The sequence below is a fragment of the Podarcis melisellensis genome (genome assembly GCF_964234715.1).
Source record: "Podarcis melisellensis genome assembly, chromosome: Z".
Taxonomy (NCBI): Eukaryota; Metazoa; Chordata; class Lepidosauria; order Squamata; family Lacertidae; genus Podarcis; species Podarcis melisellensis.
In genome coordinates, this window is record NC_138547.1 from 27,439,171 (window position 1) to 27,462,644 (window position 23,474).

Genomic DNA, 23,474 nt, shown 5'->3' on the forward strand with positions numbered 1-23,474 from the left:
ATCTTGAGGGGCTGGACCTCACTGGACCTCACTGTGGCAGGCCTCACCAGGCCTACCTATGACTGTGGTGTAAAAGGTGTTCCTGCGACCTCAATGGGCCTCATAGTCCTGTCCTGCTGCGTGACATCACAAGTGTGCATTGGGCACCCCCAAGGTTGGGCAGAACCCAGTGCCTGTGCCCAGCAGTACTGAATTCTCTGCTCACCAGCTGAAGGCTCCATCTTGCTCTCTGCATGGATCTGCTTTGCAGGCATGTTTCCTGCAGGGAATGTTCTGGTGAAGCAGCCACCAGCAGAACTGAACCCCGCACTTTGCCCCTCATCAAACATCACCCAGTGGCATCAGCTGGGCATGGTTTGGAGAAAATGATTTCACAGTCCAATATTGGCCTGTGAGCCAGAGGTCCCCACTTCTGATTTAGAGTTTGCTAAATTTCACCAGATCTACAATTCACCTCTGCAAATTTCAGCCCACAATTATTCAGCTATTTTCTGTATGTCCAAATATTTGCCTCCCCCCCCCCCCAAAAAAAGAATCTTCTCAGTCCACATATGACCAATGGTATTTGATATTTGTCATGCAGGGCTTTCTAACTGTGTCTGATAGCTGACATTTAATAGTGTTTAGTTTCTGACAGCATCTGATAGATAATATTCAATGGTATTTAGTATTTGAAAATTGACAGCTTATGACATTTCATGTTTGATGCCTGCCAAAATGTTTCATGCCATGGTAACAAATAATATTCTTGGATCACAAAAATGTCCATTGTTCCAAGACTCTTACAAGGTCTTTTGCTTGGCTCTAGGACACTTATTATCTCATTTCAGTATCGAAATCTTGTTTTTGCTGTATTTCCTCAACCATTTGTCAGATATGGGTATAAGGTTCTACATAAAACAATACATTATAATCACGTGTATTGCTAATCTTATAAGGGGCCAAATGGAGTCCTTCAGGCCTCTTTGTCTGGCTCCAGGATTTCCTCCAGGCCACATATGAAGTTGCCTTATAGCATTGGTCCATTTAGCTCAGTATTGGCAACCCTGAGTGGCGGCGTCTCTCCAAGATGTCAGACAGGGGTCTCTCCTACCTCTACTTGAAGATGCTGGGATCGAACCTGGGACCTTCTCCATGCAAGGCAGGTGCCCTACCACTGAGCCATGTTTTTTCTGACTTACAGATAGCATCCCTGTTCCATTGTGTGAGCATCTGCAACAAACCATTTTGAAATGCCTGTGTGCTTGCGCTTCTATCTGCCCTACATTAGGGCTGCCTAAGACTTTGACCCCATTTTCTGAAATACAAATTTGTTCAGTTTTCTTACTTGGTCTTGAAAAAGCATATCCCTGAATGTTTAAGGAGAAAAAACCCCAAAACTTTACTACGTATATTGTGGTTTAAATTGTGGATTTTCCACTTTTATTATTTTAGACTGAAATATTTCCAGATAAAGTTATTTCCTCTGAGGGATAAAACATACTTATATACCCCAAACAGTAAATTTCCAGAGGAAAAAATATGATTAAGTACTGTAGCCTTCCATAAGAAATATAGCTACACCACCATGTAGGATATTCAAACCCTGTGTGATTCATGTCCCATAAAACTTTATTTGTAGTCTCAATCAGCTTCAGAATGTTGTACCAGGGGAGTGGGAGGGTGAATATTTGTGCAGCTGAAAAAGTATTTGCAAAGGCCATCTTAAGTTGTTCATTTAAGGTGCAACATAGCAAAAAATAGTAATACCTGGTTAAAATAGACATCTGTAGGCATGTGATCATTATCATTAAAACTAACCAAAACCAGGTTGATCTTCAAATGAACAATACACAGGTTGTTTCTAAACGGGTAGCTATGATAATCTGCTACAGCATCTTATCTGCTGTTTCTTGGATCTGTTCTTAATATTATTTGTTTATTTAAAAGACTATCAGATTTATTATCACTCATTCAATTTATTACAGTCAATGGGCAAAAAATAAAAAGCATACAGTACAGAAGGATCTCAGAGCAAAACTGACATGTGTGTCTGTGTGTGTGTGTGTGTGTGTGTGTGTAGCCTAAACAAAAAAAAAATCCTTCCAGTAGCACCTTAAAGACCAACTAAGTTAGTTCTTGGTATGAGCTTTCGTGTGCATGCACACTTCTTCAGATACACTGAAACAGAAGTTTCCAGACCCTTCTATATAGTGAGAAGGTGGGGAGGGGTATTACTCAGAAGGGTGGTGGGAATGGGTGATTGGCAGATAGCCAATCACGGCTACCTATCTGTAACTGTATATAGCCTGTTTTTATGCTCTTCTGTTCTTTGTATACTGTGTTCATTTTATGATGTTAGCCGCCCTCAGCCCAGCTCCAGCCGGGGAGAGCGGAATACAAATAAAAATCTATTATTATTATTATTATTATTATTATTATTATTATTGCCCAAATTCTGTTGCCAATCAAACAGTTTTGCATGACGTCCCCTTACAATAGTTGCTATAATTTCTTAGTGGTCATAATTTAGCATCTTTTCTAATGTAAATGCTAGATGTGACATCAGAGAAATAAAAAGGACTAAAAATAGGACCAATGAGGCACCCCAGAAATGCCTGTCTATTGGGAAGGCAGTACAATGTGATGTATATTCTGTATATTTATAGGAGAATGTGGTGTATCTTGTGTATATTTATAGGAGAAACGGCTTTCTCTCTTCCCCACCCCCAACTCCCCAGTATAAGAGGACTAGCCACTTGACATGAGCAGAGACAGTAAAGCACATAATCCTGTGCTACAGCTGCAGAACAATGCTCTGATGCTATCCTCATAGTGCAATGACATGAGACCCTCTGCTTGTACTGCATTATGCACTGGAGACCTGGCAGCCAAAGAAATTAAGAAATTTCCTGAGAGCCAGTATGCTGTAATGACTAGAATGTCAGGTTAGGACCTAGGAGACCAGGGTTCAAATTCCTGCTCAGTCATGAATCTGTGGGCTAGTCACTGCCTCTCAACCTAACCTACCCAGGGCCAGCCCACCCACGAGGCAAGATGAGGCAACTTCCCTAGGTGGAAGGATCCCCTGGGGCAGCAGATTCTGATGTCAATCTTCCTACCCACCACCCTTGTTCCTGATGCATATATTTTCTCAGCCCTTGTTCCCTGGCAGGGAGAGGAATGCCATTTTGAGGTCTGCTTTAGGTGCCAAAATGTCTTGTGCCAGCCCTGAACCTACCTCACAAAATTGTTGTGAGGATTATATGAGAAATGGTAGAACCAGCTACATCACCTTGAGCTCCTTGGAGAAAAAGGTGGGGTACAAATGCAATAAATAAAACAATAACACATTTTAAATAAATAAATAACTACATGATTCTGCACCCAGAAAACTGATCCTGTTCCTGTAAGGTCCTGGGGGGCTTGAAACAGGAAACTTGGCCACAGGGCCTTGATGCCCTTCCCTCTGTCACCCCACCCTCTACCACTGAGCTGGTTTATTGGTCGAGGGACTAGTTGGCTTGAATGGCAGGCAGGATATTTGTAGCCAGAAAGCCTAGAAGGATTCAGATAATTATAATAATAATAATGCAATAATAATAATAATTCATTATTTATACCTCGCCCATCTGGCTGGGTTTCTCCAGCCACTCTGGGCGGCTTCCAACAGAATATTAAAATACAATAACCTATTAAACATTAAAAGCTTCCCTTCATATGTCTTCTAAAAGTCTGGTACAGTGGTACCTCAGGTTACATACGCTTCAGGTTACAGACTCCGCTAACCCAGAAATAGTGCTTCAGGTTAAGAACATTGCTTCAGGATGAGAACAGAAATCGTGCTCCGGCGGCGCAGGTGGCAGCAGGAGGCCCCATTAGCTAAAGTGGTGCTTCAGGTTAACAACAGTTTCAGGTTAAGAACGGACTTCCGGAACGAATTAAGTACTTAACCTGAGGTACCACTGTAGTTGTTTTCTCTTTGACACCTGGTGGGAGGGCATTCCACAGGGCGGGTGCCACACCCAAGAAGGCCCTCTGCCTGGTTCCCTGTAACTTGGCTTCTCGCAGCGAGGGAACCACCAGAAGGCCCTCGGCGCTGGACCTCAGTGTCTGGGCAGAACGATGGAGGTGGAGACGCTCCTTCAGGTATACTGGGCCGAGGCCGTTTAGGGCTTTAAAGGTAAGCACCAACACTTTGAATTGTGCTCGGAAACGTACTGGGAACCAGTGTAGGTCTTTCAAGACCTGTGGTCTCGGCAGCTGCTCCCAGTCACCAGTCTAGCTGCCACATTGGGACTAATAGTGGCCCTTATGGTTTTATTTAAGAACTGTCATTAGTTTGAGCCACTCATCTCTGGCCTTTCAGGTCCTTGTTTGCCCTCTCCAGAACCTGGCGACCAGCTTTTGTGGACTATTTCATTGCCTCTGACCCTGCTGGGCTCTGACAGTTATTCATGCCAAATCCATTCTTGTGGAACTGTCTGTGTTGTCAGCAAACACACTGTACTCCATTTATTTTGTTGATGCATACCACAGAAGGAACTGCTTAAATAATTATGTAGATATATATGGGTTTTAAAAAATAAAAATAGCCATGCTACTTTATAGAATCATAAAGCTGGAAGGGTCCCTGGGGGTCATTTAGTCCAACCCCCTGCAATGCAAGAATATGTAACCATCCCATAAGGGGACTGAACCTGCTACGTTGGTGTTATCGGCAGCATGCTCTAACCAACGGAGCTCTATGGAAGCTCTTTGCCCCAACCCTCTTACTGATTGGACAAAAAAAAATTTGTTTGCATGTATTCCCTTCCAAGCGTGTTCCATGTATAGCAGCTTTGTAGATTTATAATTCATATGAAAAGATAATATAATTGAAGCTTTAAAAAAGAACTATGCACTGTGCTGTAAAAACAAGTTGTTTGTCTTTTTGCTAACGGGAGAAAAATCACTAGTGAAGACAATGTCTGTTTGTATTTATGCTGCACTGTGATAGTGATCTATTAAGTAGAAATCTTCTATAGAACAAAACAAAATACTTACCCAGTTGATATTTCCTAAGTGACTAGACTGTAGCATCAGGTGAAGAACGGGACATCTTGGAGATGTGGTTTATAGGGAGAGATGAAAGTCATTAAAATTGATTTCCTGATGAATAACACAGGGAAAGCTTTCATCTTAGAAGTTTTATCAATTTTCAATTACTTAGTTCTTTCAAGACACTTTCACGTTATATTCTGAAACAGCATGTCACATAAAAATAATTCATAAAGTATAACTGGCTCAATGGATCTTTAAAGAGACTAAAAGCCAAGATATGTGACAAGGGACAGCAGGAACTCTGGCTCGCCACTTAAGGGAAAGAAATGGATGCATCCTGACCTCATTTGCACTGCTGTGGCACTTCTCCAACGTCTAAGGGCACCTCTCGATTGTCAGCATTTTACCAGAACTTTAGGTTTGCACAATTAAATTTTATTAAAGCGCTCTGTTAGTCTATCACAACAAAACCACTTAAAAAAACCACCTGACTTTTTGCAGTTAGGAAAGTAACAGGGAAATACTCTGAAAAGTGGGGTGAATGAATATTTTATAGGAAGATGTATAAACACCACACAAGCAAATCAGGTTGGATGCTCAATAAAGACTGTGGTGTCGTAACATCCACAAAAGCTTTGTGCAATCAAATCAGGATTACTGCTCAAAAATAGGTTGTTGCGTGTGCCATAAGACTGTGTGTTTGACTGTGAGGGTTAGCTCTGCTTTAGGTGCTAGTCCAGATTAGCATACAAAGGTTATACAAATTTAAATGGTTAGCACCTTATATATGCATATTGGATGTTGGATAAAGTTAGTGGCAAGGCAAAGTAATGTGCATATTTTGGATTATTAAAAATAGATTTTTTAAAAAAGTAGAATACAGATGTAAAAAGAAATACAGGAAAAAGATAGATTTAAAGAAAGTAAAACATACTAAAAGCCTGATAATATTTTACAGTAACCCAGCTTGCTAAACTTCAATCTGAATGTCATCTTTATAGCATGTCTGAAAGAAGTAAGGATTTTGATAGGTCTCCATGGAAAGAGAGTTCTTTGGTTTCCAGACAGCTCTTCTTGTTCTTTCTGCCTGGTCTTGTTCGATAGAAGTATCACCATCTTTATAATAATGTACCACACCTCCTAAGAGGTACTGCTTCAGCTTCTAAATTTAAAAAGCAACATCACTGTTGCATTTATCACCACACATAATTATTAACTTGAGGCAGCTCTGAATATATGGCTTTGGAAGTCTGACAAAATACAAGACAAGAAGAGGAATCACTACGGTGAGAGGTCTGCAAGCCAAGTCCTGTGGGGAATATTTGGATGATCTGGGTGTGGATAAAAGGTTAGGGAAAGGCATGGGAATCAGGCACGGAGTGTCCCACCTGAGGTGAAATGAGAATTTGCACTGTACTGCCCTTACCTAGGAAGCTGAAGAGACAATGCCCCTACCCACTGGAAATCAGTGCCACTTCTCCTCCAGTGCCGGAGGTGTTGGGATGCCCACAGAGCCTCACCTCCTGCTCCCACCGCCTGAGGTGGCTGCTCCTCATGGGCCCTGATGGGAACGGTCTTCAAATAGCTAGATGGCTCCCATGCAGAAAATGAAGCAACCTTGTTCTCTGCTGTTCTAAAGAGGAAGGCTAGAACCAATGGGCAGAAATTCCAGGGAAGCAGATTCCATTAAAAGTAATAAGTAAGTTCAGTTGTGGTTTGACAGTGGAAGAGGCTGCCTCACTGGATGTGTTTAAGTAGTAGTTATCTGCCCGGGATGCTGTGAGGGACAGGGACTGTTATCAGTAAATCTTGCTCATAGGTTTCTTTGGGGATTATGGGGTTAATTTGTTAAACATTAGAGGTCCATACATCAAATTAGAAGCAAGTAAAATTCATTGAGAAAAGTTCAGGTTGCAGGCAGACAATGTCTGCTACTGAAGAAAGAGAAAAATACAGTGTTACCTCGGGTTAAGTACTTAATTTGTTCCGGAGGTCCGTTCTTAACCTGAAACTGTTCTTAACCTGAAGCACCACTTAGCTAATGGGGCCTCCTGCTGCTACTGCTCTGCTGGAGCATGATTTCTGTTCTCATCCTGAAACAAAGTTCTTAACCTGAAGCACTATTTCTGGGTTAGCGGAGTCTGTAACCTGAAGCGTATGTAACCTGAAGCGTATGTAACCCGAGGTCCCACTGTAAGACCATCTACCTTCCTTGCATTTGTGGACTTGCACACACCAGAAGGTATTTTAAGAAACCAGAAGATGAGCAGATGAAGGTGTGATCTCATGTACTGAGTTAGAGTCGGTAAGATATGGCAAGCCTGATGTGGAATCATTACCTTTTGGGATTGTGTCTAGAGAGGGAAAGCTTTGTGTTTAACTTACTTTTATTTTACTGTACTTTTGCTCCATTCAGAGGATTGCCTCTGTGTGCATGCAGCTATTCTTATGCTTAAACCCTTTCCCTAAAAACAACTATTTCTTTGTTGTAAACCTTTAATCTAGACTGGTTGGTAGAAAAACAAACACTTTTATCTGGTGGCAGTAAGAGATCTAACAGGAAGGGTGGCCAGGCAAATGGGAGAATTTGTTTTGGCCATATCTCCCTTCCCAGCCTGGTGCATGGCCCAGGGTGAAGCTGGAGTGCCGTAACAGATGCTGCAGATGCATCTTGCATTGTAGAACCTGCACTAAGTTGTGGATGGGGAGTTGGACCTAAGGACCTCTTTGGTCCCTTCTGACTATATGATTGCATTTGGTCTTCAATTATCTAATTATAGATCTTCATATGAAACAAAGCATAAATATATTCTTTTGAAGTTGGCATTCCGACAAGATAAAATCATTAAACAGACATTACTATAAACTGATGTTGGCCTGTAGTTTTTGCAGTTAACGGGGGAGTTGACGCTTGATGAACAATCCAATTAAAACTGGCAACAAAAGACCTAAAATGTCAGCCAAATTGCTTTTTAATAGTCAACGCAACCATCGCAATACATAAACATTAAATCCCCATAGAATCGTAAAGCTTCATGGTGAAACAATTCTAGAAATGAATAATAATTACAGCACCTTGAGAATTCTTTTTAATAGATGTGCACTCGTTAGAAATATTTTCTTGGCTGGCTTTATATGACAAAAGTATGTTTCCCTGGGAAATTCCTTTATGTATTTGTAACTGCGACAATTTTGTATGATATTGAATTAGATGCAGTGCATAGTATTTTCAAACACGTGGTTCTTGATTGAGCTGCTTTCTCCAACTGCTCTAGTAAGAAGCTCCTCCAGACTCACAATTTTTGCATGGCGTTGGTGGAGGCCCAAGCAGTGATCTGAGGTGTTGAAAACAGGGGTATTGTAATATTATCCCTGGAAAATATTGGAGGGTATGCAGATTGCCATAACACTGGGCTTCGTTATGTTCAGCAGATATCTAAGGCTAACAAGAGAAGTAGGCATAGTTAGGCCTAGGCTATTCAGGGCAGGTCAACACAGGCAGCCTCAAATCCAGTGTAATCCAGTCAAGCAATGTCAACAAAGGTCAAATCCAGAATTCGGTTGTGCAGACTCAAAGCAGTTAAGGCAAGGCAGGAATCAGTTCATGGACAGCGTTTGAAATTGTTACGTAATTGCAATTAGCAGTGGCTAGGGAATGCCATAGTATTTTATTAGGCTTTTACAACAAGACTCAAATTGCATTTCACACTTGTGTAGTTGTCTTTAAAAAAACACACACACGAAAAAACCCATCTTTAATAGATAATTGAAAAGACCAAACTTTCTGTAGCATTGAAAACTTCATTTTTATATTACTTTCCCTCCCATCAAATATCTGCTTATGTTTTGAAAGCCCATGCTAATTAATTTAGGGTGAGATGTTGAGATGTCTCACCTCCCTATTTATCTGAGATGGAATTAATCTGAGTCCATTTGCCAGTAAAAACCAACAAAAACAACATTTAACCTTGAGACTACTATTTTTATTTTAACTGACATGGTTAGGAATATATGTGTGGGAAAAGGACTCTTGTTACATATAGCTGAGAGAAAGTAATGTGCTTAAGGGATGGGGAACCTCTAGCACTCCAGATGATATTGGGCTACAACTCGCATCATCTCTGACCCTTGGCTGTGCTGTCTGAGGCTAATGGGCGTTGGGAGTCCAACAATATCTGGAGGGCCACAAGTCTCCCATCTCTGTTCTAAATCATGCCTGTATTTGGACATTGCACTAAGCCATAGATTATTGTGATGGCAACAAGCCTAGTTTCCTCTAAGTACATTTGTAAGATTCATGTACTCCTTCTTTACTCCCACAATCACACCCTGCAAGGAAGAATTTGGAAACTTTTACTTCCATCTTTGGTGTCACATTCAAACCAGAGGCAGAACGGGAATGGGAGGGTCTATCCTTATTTTTGTCACGGTAAACCATAGTATATTGTAATGTGCGCCTGCATCCAGCATAATCACTGGAGATAAATCTAGCTATTTTATTTTATTTGAAAATTTGAATGTGGTGAACGCACTTACAGAGATGCACACATTATATCCACTTTGATTCTTTTGAGGGCTTTTTATCTTTAAGACATGTTTTAATTAGAACCTCTTCTTTTTGTCTTTTTTTTTTAACTATAGAGAACTATATATATTTAATGACATCTGTAAAATTCCTTACTTCACATTCTGGAAGATTCACATAGATGAGCTTGGGAGTGATGGGAGAGTGAATATAATGGCCCTTTTTCCATGCAGAAAGTGTTTGTTGGTATTCAAGATTTTGTATGTTCTTAATTTCGGCATCCAATCAACTTTCATGTTTTCTTAGTCAATTTCTAGTCATTGCACCAGTGTTAACTGGGTCCTCTAATCAGAGTTGAATTAGCAATGTGGTGAGTAAGGGAGCCAAACATAACCAGAGTTTAAAACCACAGACTCAGGATTGTAGCTGAAATGTCAATAGTGTAGCAGGGTCTCAAATAGCCATGTTTCCTAACCCTACCTGGAGGTACCAGGGATTCACCCTACTATGCAATGTGTACATTTAGCTGTGCAATGTACAGCTAAAATATGACCCTTCTCTCCAATATATCTTAACCCCTATATCCAAATTAGATGGATGAGTGGTTTTAACTTAGCAAAAGAGTTTTCTTCTGAGCTGTACCCATTCCCTATTTCTCCATCTAATGCTTTTGATACGTAATTGAGATGGGTGAAAATGAAACTGAACATCAAATTGGGAAGAAAAAGAGTTACTTCCTAATTGTCATATGGCAATAATGTATTGCTTTAATCCTGCCATAGATTGATCATGAAAGTTGGATGAATCTTGCTTGCATTTTTTGGATTGACACCATCTCCATACATGACAGTAAAACAGAATTAAAGCATGCTGCATCTATTTATGTTGCACATCAATGATAATAAATAATTGGATTTGATGGTATTGATATTTGCCTTGCAAGTCATCAATGCCATTTTGGCTGTGGTTCTTGCAATGACAATTAGTCACTCCCCTCAGAGAGCTACAGTTCTCAGATTAGTTTAAGAAATAAACTCTCTTCCCAGGATGCTCTGGGAAATGTTGCTCTCTGTGGGGGATACAGGTATCTCAACACCTCTCAGCACCATAACAGTTCTCAGTATTATTAAAGTGGTATGGTGCTGCTTTAAATGTATAGTGTAGATGGGGACCCGGTTTTAGTGAGGCATAGGTATTGTGCCAAAAACTTCACTGAAAGGGTATTTCTGTTTGGGGGGGAATTTAGAGAAAATAAAGAGGTGGAATCACTTAAGCCTTCTGGGAGGCAGTTCAAAGCAAGCTGACCAGCAGGCGAGAGAAGGTGGAGTAATTTCAGGGATCAGAAGAGCTTTGGATCATTAAGGATGGATGTTGAAAAAGGAGAAGCACAGATCACAGGTAGTGGTGTATCAGGATGTATCAACAGAGACATAAGGGAGAAGTGGCCATAGAAGACTTTGAGGGTAAGTGCAAAGAATTTGTGCTTGATTCAGGAAGCCAATGCAAAGATTTAAGAAGCAGCATCTCTTTCCCAACCAGAGGATCACATTCCTTCTGAGCAACTTCCTGGGGCTATGCACTAACTATTCTTGCCTTGCCCCGTTCATTTAGCTTTTGGTCTCACAAAATATAAATGGAAAAGAGCTGATAAACTGAGGAAAGCCACACTTGGTAGCAAGTGGGGGACTCATGAAGCATTCTAGGAGTCTTCTTAGACAGATCAGTTTGTGAACTCCTACCTTGATTTTCAGACTTGTATCTTACAATATTTTTTTTGTTTTCTTGGCTGTGAGTCCTTGAAGACTTCGCAGACCTTTCACCACCTGGCCTGGGAGTGAGGGCAATGATTGACTCCAGCTACAGAAGCTGAGGTCATTGAAGAGGCCAAAGATCCATATTGGGTGTCCCTTATTGCAGACCCAGGTCATTGAGCCTGAGCTTCCATAACTGCTGCCCGCCATGAACCACCATGGGCAGGATTGGCAGCAACAGCAGCTGATATGTTCTGTGCTTGTGAATACTTTAGTCTCTTGCTAATTATGCTGTTTTAAATGTGCATTTTATATTTGACTTCCTATAGTAATGTCTTCTTTTGAAATGTTATATAGATTTTGTAGTTGACCTCCTTTGTAATGTTTTGTTTTGAAATCTGATTTAAATTTTCTCTTAGTTGCCTTGAATGTATATTTTAAGTTTGACTTTCTTCTGTGATGCTTTGTTCTTGCTTGCTTTGATGTTTTAATGTAGGTTGCAAACCATTTTGAGATTTTTTTTCTTAAAACTATAAAGCGGTATAGAAATGAAGTGAATAATGATAAAAAATAAAAACAACACTTCTTTTGAGGTAGCTGTGGATGCTCCAAGTTAAACTAATTACTGAGCTTTGCTAATATTTTGTTGTTGTTGTTTAGTCGTTTAGTCGTGTCCGACTCTTCGTGACCCCATGGCCAAATATATGTATTAATATTCATGGCTTACCGTATTTAACAGAAATCCATTCACAGTAGTTTAGCACAAGAAACTCTTACCTTGTTACTCACTTACTTTTCAGCGAATATCCTTCTCAATCCCTTTCTCTTAGCCATTGATTCTTTTGCAGGCATGTTTGCTAGACACCACAGTTGGACTAACACAATTTCAGAACTGTTTATGACCTTATTCCATGGAACAGACTACTAGTTACTGAAAGAGTTTATAATTCAGGTGTCAGCAAACTTTTTAAGCAGGGGACTGGTCCACTGTCCCTCAGAACTTGTGCTGGGCCAGACTATATTTTTGGGGGCGAAATGAACGGATTTCTTTGCCCCACAAATAACCCAGAGATGCAATTTAAATAAAAGGAAACATTCTACTCTTCTAAAAACACGCTGATTCCCGGACCGTCCGCAGGCTGGATTTAGAAGGCGATTGGGCCGGATCTGGCCCTTGGGCCTTAGTTTGCCTACCCATGGTTTATATTATATGAATGTGATAGATGAATTGGATGGTTTCGATCTTGAATGAAAGACGTTTATTTCTAAAACATTACAGTTCCTTTCATCGGTATGTTCCGAAATGCAGTTGATGAAATCACGTGGCATCTGAGCTGTAACACACTCTCAGCCTATGACTCTTCGTCTTTATTAAAAAACACCCCCCCAAAAAAAAACCCCAAATAGAAAGCCTAGGAGAAATTGCATAAGTCACTTCACTAACTTTTATATTGACTGCATTTCATACAGATTCAAATCAGTGGATGTTCTCCATTTTGTATGCATGCATTTTGTGAACTCATAAGTTAAAATTACATTTTCAAGACAGGTTGATTGCAACGTTCTCTATGACAAATGCTGTAATCCTATTAGGCATTCTTCTGTTGTTGCTCAAAATAATAACCGGCTCTCTTGTTTCTCTCTCTGCCCCCTCCCCTTGATGTCTCTCCACATTTAGAAATGCCAGGAAGCCCACGAAACCAGTTCACGTTCAGACCACTGCCACCACCTCCACCACCGCCCCACACATGTACCTGCAGCAGGAAGCCGCTTTCAACAGCTGACTCTTTCCAGGGAAGATCAATGACGACCCGCAGCCAACCTAGCCCAGCTGCTCCGCCCCCTCCAACCAGTACGCAGGACGCAGTGCATCTCCATAACAGTTGGGTCTTGAATAGTAATATACCACTAGAAACCAGGTAGGTACAAACCTACAATGCACATATCTATGACCTAAAAATAAAGTGTATGTGAAACTATTCATTTAACAGGATTTATAAGCCATTTAATCAGAAAAGAACTCTAAGCAGTTTGCAGAAAGAATATCAAATATTTGTTAGAAATGCTAAAAATAAATCAAACATTATTGAATAAAAGTAGTGGAACAGGATTCAAATGTACTAAATAAATAAAGCAAAGAAAAAGTAGCTTAATAATCACTTTTTGACAAACCATAGTTTCCTATGATGCCCAAATTCGGGGAACTGAGTTAGGTTGTTACTGAGAATAATCCAGGATCAAACCATGGTTTTGGATCCTAGCTTGTTACCAAGCCATAGTTTAAACCAACCACAGTTACTTGAGTTAAGGTGTCATAGGGATGCTTAAAAACACAGAGGGAAGGGTTTAATCTCATCTTCTGGCAATGACAAAGAGAAGAGGGAAGGGAAATTCATGCACTGGAAAATCATTCTTTCCTGTAACACCTTTTCTTCCAGGAGATTAAGGCAGCATACAGAGTTGTATCTCTGTCTCTGCCCCCGCCTGTTTGTCTTCACCACCACAACCCGGGGGGGGGGGTAACTGGTCCTAGGCCAGCCAATGAACTATGAACACTACAGAGAAAAGTCGTATATTGGTGGATACCAGTTATTTGTCCATAACAGTTACCGTAAATGACCTATCTTATTATTCCAAAGAACGGCAGTGCAGACTCTGCTTAAACAGCACTGTAGCCTGGGGCTACTTTATATATGGCATTTCTTCTTCACCACTGTAGAGAAAGCTGCCTTATTTCTCAGTTTATTTCCAGCAAATGATCTGATGGCAGAAGAGGAAACACCAGTACATTGCTCCCCCCCGCCCCCCGCTTTTCTCAAAGTTACATGAAAGGGAACAAAATTCTTTTACAATCAAACCAGACGCATTTTGATGGCAGATGTATCACTGTGCTAAATCTTTCTTGTATAATAATACTGAAATCTATCTAATAGGTTTAAGCCGATTCTTTTATTTTATTTTATTTGGAACATTTGTAATCTCAAAGTAGATTTAGAGGCATTAATTCATCTCCCCCTATAATAACCGGAGATAATTCAGAATGCACATGTTGAGTGCTTATATCCTTCAAAATCTCATTCTAATTCTTAAAACCACAGCGGTTTGTAACAGCTTTCAGGACTGGACAATTCTTCCTACAAATGGTTATATTTATTCCTATTTCCTATATTTCTACCTCATGCTTCAGTTCTGAGGATTCTAACAAGAAAATCAAACCGTTGTCGCAGTCATCATTATCAACAGCCCTATCTGTATATGATATGTAAATATATACTGTAGATGTATCTTGCAAGGAGCTCATGCATAGTTCTCCCCCTTTGCATTTTGTCCAGGCAAAAGCTCTCTTAGGTCGGTTAGGCTGAGGGACAGTGGTTGGACCAAGGTCATGTTCCTATTCTGAAGTGCTTACAATCTAAGCAGGACCAGCTGCAGGATTGTGGGGTTTTTTTTTGGGGGGGTGAGCTGGGCAAAGTGTCCTCTGATGTGTCATTTCCCCTGTTAGGGGCCTTAAAGGTAAAGGTACCCCTGCCCGTACGGGCCAGTCTTGACAGACTCTGGGGTTGTGCGCCCATCTCACTTAAGAGGCCAGGGGCCAGCGCTGTCCGGAGACACTTCCGGGTCACGTGGCCAGCGTGACATCGCTGCTTTGGCGAGCCAGAGCCGCACACGGAAACGCCGTTTACCTTCCCGCTGGTAAGCGGTCCCTATTTATCTACTTGCACCCAGAGGTGCTTTCGAACTGCTAGGTTGGCAGGCGCTGGGACCGAGCAGCGGGAGCGCACCCCGCCGCAGGGATTCGAACCGCCAACCTTTCGATCGGCAAGTCCTAGGCGCTGAGGCTTTAACCCACAGCGCCACCTGCGTCCCTTACTTAGGGGCCTTACTTGGCTGCAATGGCCACAGGCAAAGTGAATCTAGCCACTTTCTTAATTTCCCACCATGCCCAATACATTTTTTGTTTTTGTGGCTTTGAAGGAAGGGGAAGAAGTTGGAAAGCAGGTAGTGTGCAGCTTGAAAAATGGGTGGAGGGATTAGATGCCTTAGTACGAGTAAATTTTTATTACGCACTTACAGGCAATGTCAGGGACAACATGTACTCAAATTACCACATAAAGGCAGAATATCTTCTTTTGAATTCATTATGTTGGAGGTGCACCCAATTTCAAAAGGTTGAATTCAAAAGAGGATATTCTGCCTTTATGTATATTAAGGCAAATGCAGTAAATATTGTATTGATTATGTTCTGTGTTGTTAGGTTGTACAGTGGTACCTCGGGTTACATACGCTTCAGGTTACATACACTTCAGGTTACAGACTCTGCTACCCCAGAAATATTGCTTCAGGTTAAGAACTTTGCTTCAGGATGAGAACAGAAATTGTGCTCCGGTAGTGCGGCAGCAGCGAGAGACCTCATTAGCTAAAATGGTGCTTCAGGTTAAGAACTGTTTCAGGTTAAGTACGGACCTCCGGAACAAATTAAGTACTTAACCCGAGGTACCACTGTATTATAATAATAATATAATAAATTTTTATTTATACCCCGCCCTCCCCAGCCAAGGTTAGGCTCAGAGCGGCTTACAAGCAATAATAAAAACAAGATGAATGATTACAACTTAAAAACAAAAATAAAATACAACATTAAAATAATGGAACATTAAAATATTAAAATGTAGCCTCATCGCAGGAGGAGAAGGAAAAGGAAAAAGAAAGAGAGGGAGGGAATCAAATTGGCTCCAAGCAAAGGCCAGGCGGAACAACTGTCTTACAGGCCCTGCGGAAAGAAATCAGATCCTGCAGGGCCCTGGTCTCATGAGGCAGAGTGTTCCACCAGGCCGGAGCCAGAGTTGAAAAGGCCCTGGCTCTGGTTGAAGCCAATCTAACTTCCTTAGGGCCTGGGACCACTAGGGTTTGTTATTTATGGACCTTGAGACTCTCCGTGGGGCATACCAGGAGAAACGGTCCCATAGGTATGAGGGTCCTAGGCTGTGAAGGGCTTTAAAGGTCAAAAGCAGCACCTTAAATCTGACCCTGTACTCCACTTGGAGCCAGTGCAGCTTGAAAAGCACTGGGTGAATATGCTCCCATGGCAGAGACCCCGTGAGGAGCCTCGCTGCAGCATTCTGTACCCGCTGGAGTTTCTGGGACAGCTTCAAGGGCAGCCCCACGTAGAGCGAATTACAGTAGTCAAGCCTGGAGATGACCGTCGCATGGATCACTGTGGCCAGGTCGGGGCGGGAAACGTAAGGGACCAACTGCTTGATGCGGCGAAGGTGGAAAAATCTCGCCTTGGCTGTTGCTGTAATTTCGCCTCCATGGAAAGGGAGGCGTCAAGGATTATACCCAAATTCTTAACGGAAGGCAATGGCACTAATTGGGCCCCCGCATCCCCATGCCATCCCGACCTAGCCATAGGACCTCTGTCTTCGAAGGATTTAGTTTCAATCGGCTCCCACGAAACCATCCAGCCACAGCTTCCAAGCATCTGGTCAGTGTATTCAGGGCCGAGTCGGTGTGGCCATCCATCAGCAAATAGAGCTGAGTGTCATCAGCATATTGGTGACAGCCCAGCCCAAAGCTCCGGATAATCTGGGCAAGGGGGCGCATAAAGATGTTAAAAAGCATCGGGGAGAGAATTGCGCCCTGCGGCACTCCACACACCAAGGAGTGGCGCGACGACATCTCCCTCCCTAGTGCCGCCCTCTGTCCCCGACCAGAGATAAAAGAGCACAACCAGTTACGGGCTATGCCCTGTATCCCCACGTTTGCGAGGCGGTGGTCCAGAAGATCATGATCGACCATGTCAAAGGCTGCTGACAAATCTAAAAGTCCTGACCCGCCTCATTCCAGTTGTCTACGGAGATCATCTGTTAGGGCAACCAGAGCCGTCTCTGTCCCAAAACCAGGACGGAAACCGGACTGAAATGGATCTAATGCCGATGTTTCCTCCAGAAACCTACCAAGCTGTTCATCAACCGCTCTCTCAATTACCTTACCCAGGTATGGAATATTTGAAACTGGGCGGTAATTGGATAGGTCTAAGGGATCTAATGAAGTTTTCTTTAAGAGTGCTGCTCTTCCTTCAGTTCCCCTGGGAATGTCCCCGTGTCAAAGGACAAATTGATAATTTCAACCAGGGGGGTCCGCGCAACATCTGGACACTCCCTAATCAGCCAAGATGGGCACTGATCAAGGAGGCAGGTGGTGGGCCTACCAACTTGGAGGAATCTATCCACATCAGTAGGGAGTATCCGATCAAAATGGTCTAACACTGGACCTGAAGTCAGTCGAGGGGCCTCCAGTTCAGTCACTGTATCTAAATTGGCAGGGAGGTCACGGCAGAGCAACAGGACTTTCTCCGCAAAAAAGCTCGCGAATGCCTCACAGCTGTGGGTCAAATTTATGCTTAAATTTGGTTGTCCTCCTAAGGATGTTATTGACCTAATTATTCTAAAAAGTTGTGCCGGGCGAGAGCTAGCGGATGCAATGGAAGCTGCAAAGTAAGATTTCTTAGCAGCTTTCATAGCCATCTCATAGGCTTTCATAAGCGTCCTATAAGATGTTCTTGAGGCTCCGTCACAAGTCCGTCGCCATACTCACTCTAGCCGTCTGAGATCCCGCTTCATTTTCCGGAGCTCCTCAGTAAACCAAGGTGCCCGGTTTCGACGGGGTCGCAGAGCGCGCTTAGGCGCGATCTCATCAATGGCTGCCAAGAGCCGGTTATTCCAGTCCTCAACAAGGTCATCTAATGAGTCGCCAGGAGGAGCATGGTTCCCCAAGGCTTGTCAGAATCTATCAGGATCCATCAGTTTTCGTGGACAAGCCCAAATAGGTTCGCCACCTGAGCCGGGGAGGAGCGGGAAGTCAATCTTGGCTTTCAGAGCGTAGTGATCAGACCATGGCACTTCCACAGCGGGGAGCATGATCACATCTATGCCAGCACCAAATATCAGATCCAGCGTGTGGCCTGCTTGATGAGTGGGGCCCAAAACAAACTGGGAGAGCCCTAGTGTTGCCATGGAAGTAACTAGGTCCAGAGCCTGTGAGGAGGGAGCGGCATCGGCATGGACGTTGAAGTCTCCCAAAACCAGTAGGTTTGGGAACTCCAAGGCCCAGCCTGCCACCACCTCCAGCAGGTCTGACAGGGTGGCTGCAGGTATGCTGGGTGGTCGGTACACTAGCCAGACAGCCAAGCTCTCCTTGGTGCCCCACACGAGACCAAAACATTCAATGCAGGAGATCGCCGGTGATGGCAGAGCTCTGAAAGAGCAATCCTCCCAGAATAACAACGCTACTCCTCCCCCCCGACCCACAGTCCGCGATTGATGGAAGACAGAGAAACCTGGGGGTGTTATCTCATGTAGGGAGACTACTTCGCCTTCCCGTACCCAGGTCTCCGTCACGCAAGCCAGGTCAATCCCCTGCGAGACAAAAAAAGTCACGCATGGTGGCGGTTTTGTTGCCTATGGACCTGGCATTGCACAGCACCAATGACTGAGGTGTGTAATCCTTGCTCTCCCTACCCTCATCCCTTGGGATGGGGCATAGATTGGAAGGGGTTCGAGGATCACTGCATCTCGAAACCCTTCGCCGATAGAGATATCTAGCCCCACCGCCATTGGCAATTTAGTTTTGCTAACCTTTCAGACTACTGCAGCATCAGTGCAGAAATGCTAAAATAAATAAATAAACAAACAAACAAATAAATAAATAAGGCCTCAACAAAGTTGTTCCCCGATGGAAATAGTTTGGGGTTTGCTCGTGTTCCTTTCTTGGATGAGTGCTACTCTCACCATTTACCTGAAGGAAGGGGAAGGAACCTGTAGGCCGCAAAGAAAGCGTTGGGGCTTGTCCTGTGATATTCTTCTAAACTGAGAAGGAACCAACAGGGAATCACCACTGTAAGAACTTAGCAGAACTAGGGGTGAATTGCTGAGCAAGAAGGTGCTCAAGGGCAGAGGAGAACTGTAGTTGCCAGAGAGTTTTTGGAGTTCTTTGCTGGCCAGGACAAGCAGAGAAGCCAAAGTCTGCATCTGACTCTGTACAGAGATGTTTTTAGTCAGGAACGGCCACCGGAGTAAAAGTGGCTATCTTGCTTTATTTGTGTGCCCCATCTAAGAATAGATGCAGAAAAATAACTGAATAATGGTGGTGAACAAAGGAAAGTTACAAAGCTTTTTCAGTTACACATAATTTCGCTCAGGCCCCATCTGTGTTATACATTTAATGCATTATGATACCACTCTTCCAGCCAAAATGGGTCTAGGATTCTAACCTCCAGTTTAAAGTAGGGTAAATTCCTAGTTTACATGCACAATCTAACAGCACCCTATTATTAAAAACTAGTGCTTTCAGAGTGGTGAAAGAGAGGCAGCAATTTGTGGGAAAGGATAGCAGAGCTAGGATAACATTAAAAAGGTTAAGAGGCCCCTTTTAGAGGCAATTTCTTATTTTCACCTTAGATGAATTTATTATGTCTCCCTCTCCATCATGATAAAGCACTCACACATGTTGCCAACCCATGGCTTGTTCCCTTTTCTCTCACTAAAAAAAATTATGATTCTCAGCTTTTATGGACACTTTGCTCTAATTGTTCAGGACTGATGATTTACAGGGTCATGTACTGTCATTATCTTTGACAGCCATAGCTCTATGTGCTTATTGTTTTTATAGGATCCTTAAAACTTCAACGACTCAACAGAGCATGCTTTCCTGTTCTCTGTTCATTTCAAGTTTGTTTAAGTCGCTTAAATACACACTGGTTATCTTTGTTTTGCTTTGTTTATTGAATACAGAGTATTTCTGCAGCTCAGCCAGGGCTGAGAGGCCAAAGCAGGTTATATAACATGTTATAGAATAATGTTCTTTCAAGTCATGATCCAGAAAGTCGCAGGAGTACAAAAGTTTATTTAAGAAACAGCGTTGCCACTTATGCATCCCCGGAAATAGGGGACATGCACCGCTGAAAAAGAAGATAAGCGAGAACACAATTTTCATTAAAAATGCCACATGCTAATTTATAAGTATATATTCAAATTTAGAAATAATTACTAACATGTAAATTTCAAAAAGGCAAGCCAATTAATTCCATTTCCAAATCACCTCAAATAAAAATGTTTTAATTAATTTTCACCACAAATCCATATCACTGTAAATCAGTTCCTGTTCAATTAACCTACACCCAAATAGTTTTTAAAAACATTTGAGGCTATAATCCTATGTGAATTTACTTGGGAATAAGCCATAGGTGCATTACAGCAGAATCCTAACCGTGTCAATTCAGAAGTCAGTCGAATTTAATTCCTAGGTAAATGAGGTTAGGATTGCAGCCTTAATTACTTAATTACTGATGTAGCATGGGAAACAACACCTGATGAAATTCTTCCTTTTATGCAACAAAGGCTGCAATGTAGGGTTGCAGTCCTAAACTTTTTTACAAGGGCACAATTCCTAGTGAAGATGGCAAGAGTTACTTCTGACTACAAAATTAAACCAAAAAGTTTGAGTAGAAAAATAAATGGAGTGGAATGGGGCACAAATCAGTAGGAGTTGCCTCTGAGTAAACAGACAGCAGGTCGGGCCTATGGTGGTCAGATGAAAAGGGAACATGGCTTCTACACCTTTAAGGGTTTTATAGAACTGGAATTTCATCAGGTATAGCTTGCTATTAAAGGTACAGGAGCCCTGTCCCTTTTTCATCTTGCCATCCTAATCAGGCTGCAACCCATCCCAAGGTCAGCTTTACAGCACTGTCAAGCAGCAGTCCTTTTCTTGGACTTCAACAATTTAAATGTTCTTCCATCTAAAAATATCCATCCACACAGAAAACTAGTATCCCAGGAGAAAGAGTGCACTCTTCTACCTGACATGTGCTTTGTGCAGGGAAGGCTTTCATTTTTGTTTGTGCTGGGATTTGGGGAAGGGAAATATTCTACTTTGTCCACACCCCAGTGACAATTTTGTTTATTTTTTTATTACTAACAGACAGAGGTCTCCAATGCAAGCCTTCTAATATTGCTGCCTCTCAAAATAAACATTTCTTTCTCTCAAAGATATATTTGCTACCTCACCTGTCTCACAGCAGACGCTTGGCAGCAATTTTCAAGTCTACAAGTTTATTGTCTCCTACATTGTATTTGTGTCACGATTAAGGCGGCAGTCTTAAATGCACTTAGCAGGGAGTAAGCCCTTTGAACGGAATGGGCCTTTTTTCTGAGTAGATATACATATAATTGTTCTCTAAATGAGCAAGACTTAATGAACAGGAACTATTCAACCAATTACAGTGGTACCTCGGGTTACGAACTTAATTCGTTCTTGAGGTCCATTCTTAACCTGAAACTGTTCTTAACCTGAGACACCACTTTAGCTAATGGGACCTCCCGCTGATGCCACGCCGCCAGCACACGATTTCTGTTCTCATCCTGAAGCAAAGTTCTTAACCCGGGGTAATATTTCTGGGTTAGTGGAGTCTGTAACCGAAGCGTCTGTAACCTGAAGCATTTGTAACCCGAGGTACCACTGTATCTGTTGGATCAGATTCCCACCCAGCTCAGCTCAACCTGGGAGTCATCCAGGTTCATAGAAAGTAATGTTCTGCTTTTAAAACAAGGAGACTTTGAACCAAGGGTGTAGAAACCTTTTGAGCTACATTGCCTCATGAGGAATCTTCCGGACATTCTAATGGTGGGCAGGGCCAGAGGCAAGAGAATATGGTTGAAAAAAATAATGCCACTCTAAACTTAATGTAGTAGGCTACATTCCAGACTACACAAAAGGCAGACATTTCTGTACACCTTTACACATGCAAGAGGTACATTCCATTTCAAGGACACATTCCAGATAGGCATGTGATTCAGAGCAAGGCCTGTGAGAAGCAGGAAATCAGTTGCGGCCTAGGAAGAGGCCTAAGAGCAAGATGGAGAGACTAGGAGACTCACAGAGGGAGTTTGGGCCTGAGGTCCCTCCTCCATACTTAAAACTCTTCATGACTATGGCCCTGGGGAGGAGTGCCTCAAGCTACTGGCTAGATGTTGGCTAACAGTTCAACACTATCAGTTTCAGGTAGCCAGCTGTATCACTTTGTTTCCACGCCATTTCAGATGAGCTGCCACAGGCAAAGTCGGAGAAGGAAGTTTTCTCCACATGGAGTGGGATACAGTGGTGCCCCGCAAGACGAATGCCTCGCAAGACGAAAAACCCGCAAGACGAAAGGGTTTTTCGGTTTTTGCGACGCTTCGCTAGACGATTTTCCCTATGGGCTTGCATCGCAAGACGAAAGCCCATAGGGAAATCTCGGGGACCTTTTTTTAAATGCTGGCGGTGGGGAGCAAAGCCTTTCCCCCCCCCTCCGGACTTCAGAAGAGGTCCAGGAAGGCCAGCGGGGGCGAAAGGCTTTGCTCCCCACCGCCAGCATTTTAAAAGCGGTCCGGGATAGCAGGGAAGCGCTTCCCGCTATCCCGGACGGCTTTTGAAGGCAGGCAGGGGGAGCAAAGACTTTTGCCCCCCGCCTGCCTTGGGAAGAGGTCCTGGACCTCTTCCGAAGGCGGGCGGGGGGCAAAAGTCTTTGCTCCCCCCTGCCTGCCTTTCCGGGAGAGCGGAAAAGGCAGCGCTGCCTTCCCGCTCTCCCGGAAAGGCAGGCAGGGGGGAGCAAAGACTTTTGCCCCCCGCCCGCCTTCGGAAGAGGTCCAGGACCTCTTCCCAAGGCGGGCGGGGGGCAAAAGTCTTTGTCCCCCTGCCTGCCTTCCCGGGGGCTTTTAAATCGCCCTGGGACAGCTGAGAATTCCTCCGCTGTTCCGGGGCGATTTTAAAATGCTGGCGGGCGGCAGCGCTGCCGCCCGCCAGCATTTTAAAATCGCCCCGGACAGCGGAAAAGTCCTTCACTGTCCCTGGGCGATCTTAAAATGCTGGTGGGCGGCAGCGAAGCCTTCGCTGCCGCCCGCCAGCATTTTAAGATCGCCCCGGGACAGCGGAAAAGTCTCCGCTGTCCCGGGAAGGCAGGCGGGGGGGAAGCAAAGACTTTCGCCCCCGCCAGCCTTCAGAAGAGGTCGGGGGACAGACTGTCCCCAGACCTGGTCTGAAGGCGGTTCGGTTTCCATAGGAACGCATTAATTGATTCTTAATGCATTCCTATGGGAAACCGTGCTTCGCAAGACGAAAAACTCGCAAGACGAAAAGAC

General features: G+C 43.2%; 1 protein-coding gene across 14 annotated transcripts in view; it reads left to right on the forward strand.

Moving 5' to 3' along the window:
* Window positions 1–23,474, forward strand: part of TENM1 (teneurin transmembrane protein 1) — a 391,653-nt gene that overhangs the window by 172,213 nt on the left and 195,966 nt on the right. For 13 of the 14 annotated variants that reach the window (XM_081897279.1, XM_081897280.1, XM_081897290.1 and 10 more), the window contains exon 4: window positions 12,977–13,217. In XM_081897279.1, the coding sequence (XP_081753405.1) occupies window positions 12,977–13,217 (241 nt within the window). Of the gene's footprint in view, window positions 1–12,976; window positions 13,218–22,246; window positions 22,360–23,474 lie in introns of those variants that run through there. The other variant, XM_081897284.1, reaches the window with a different exon arrangement.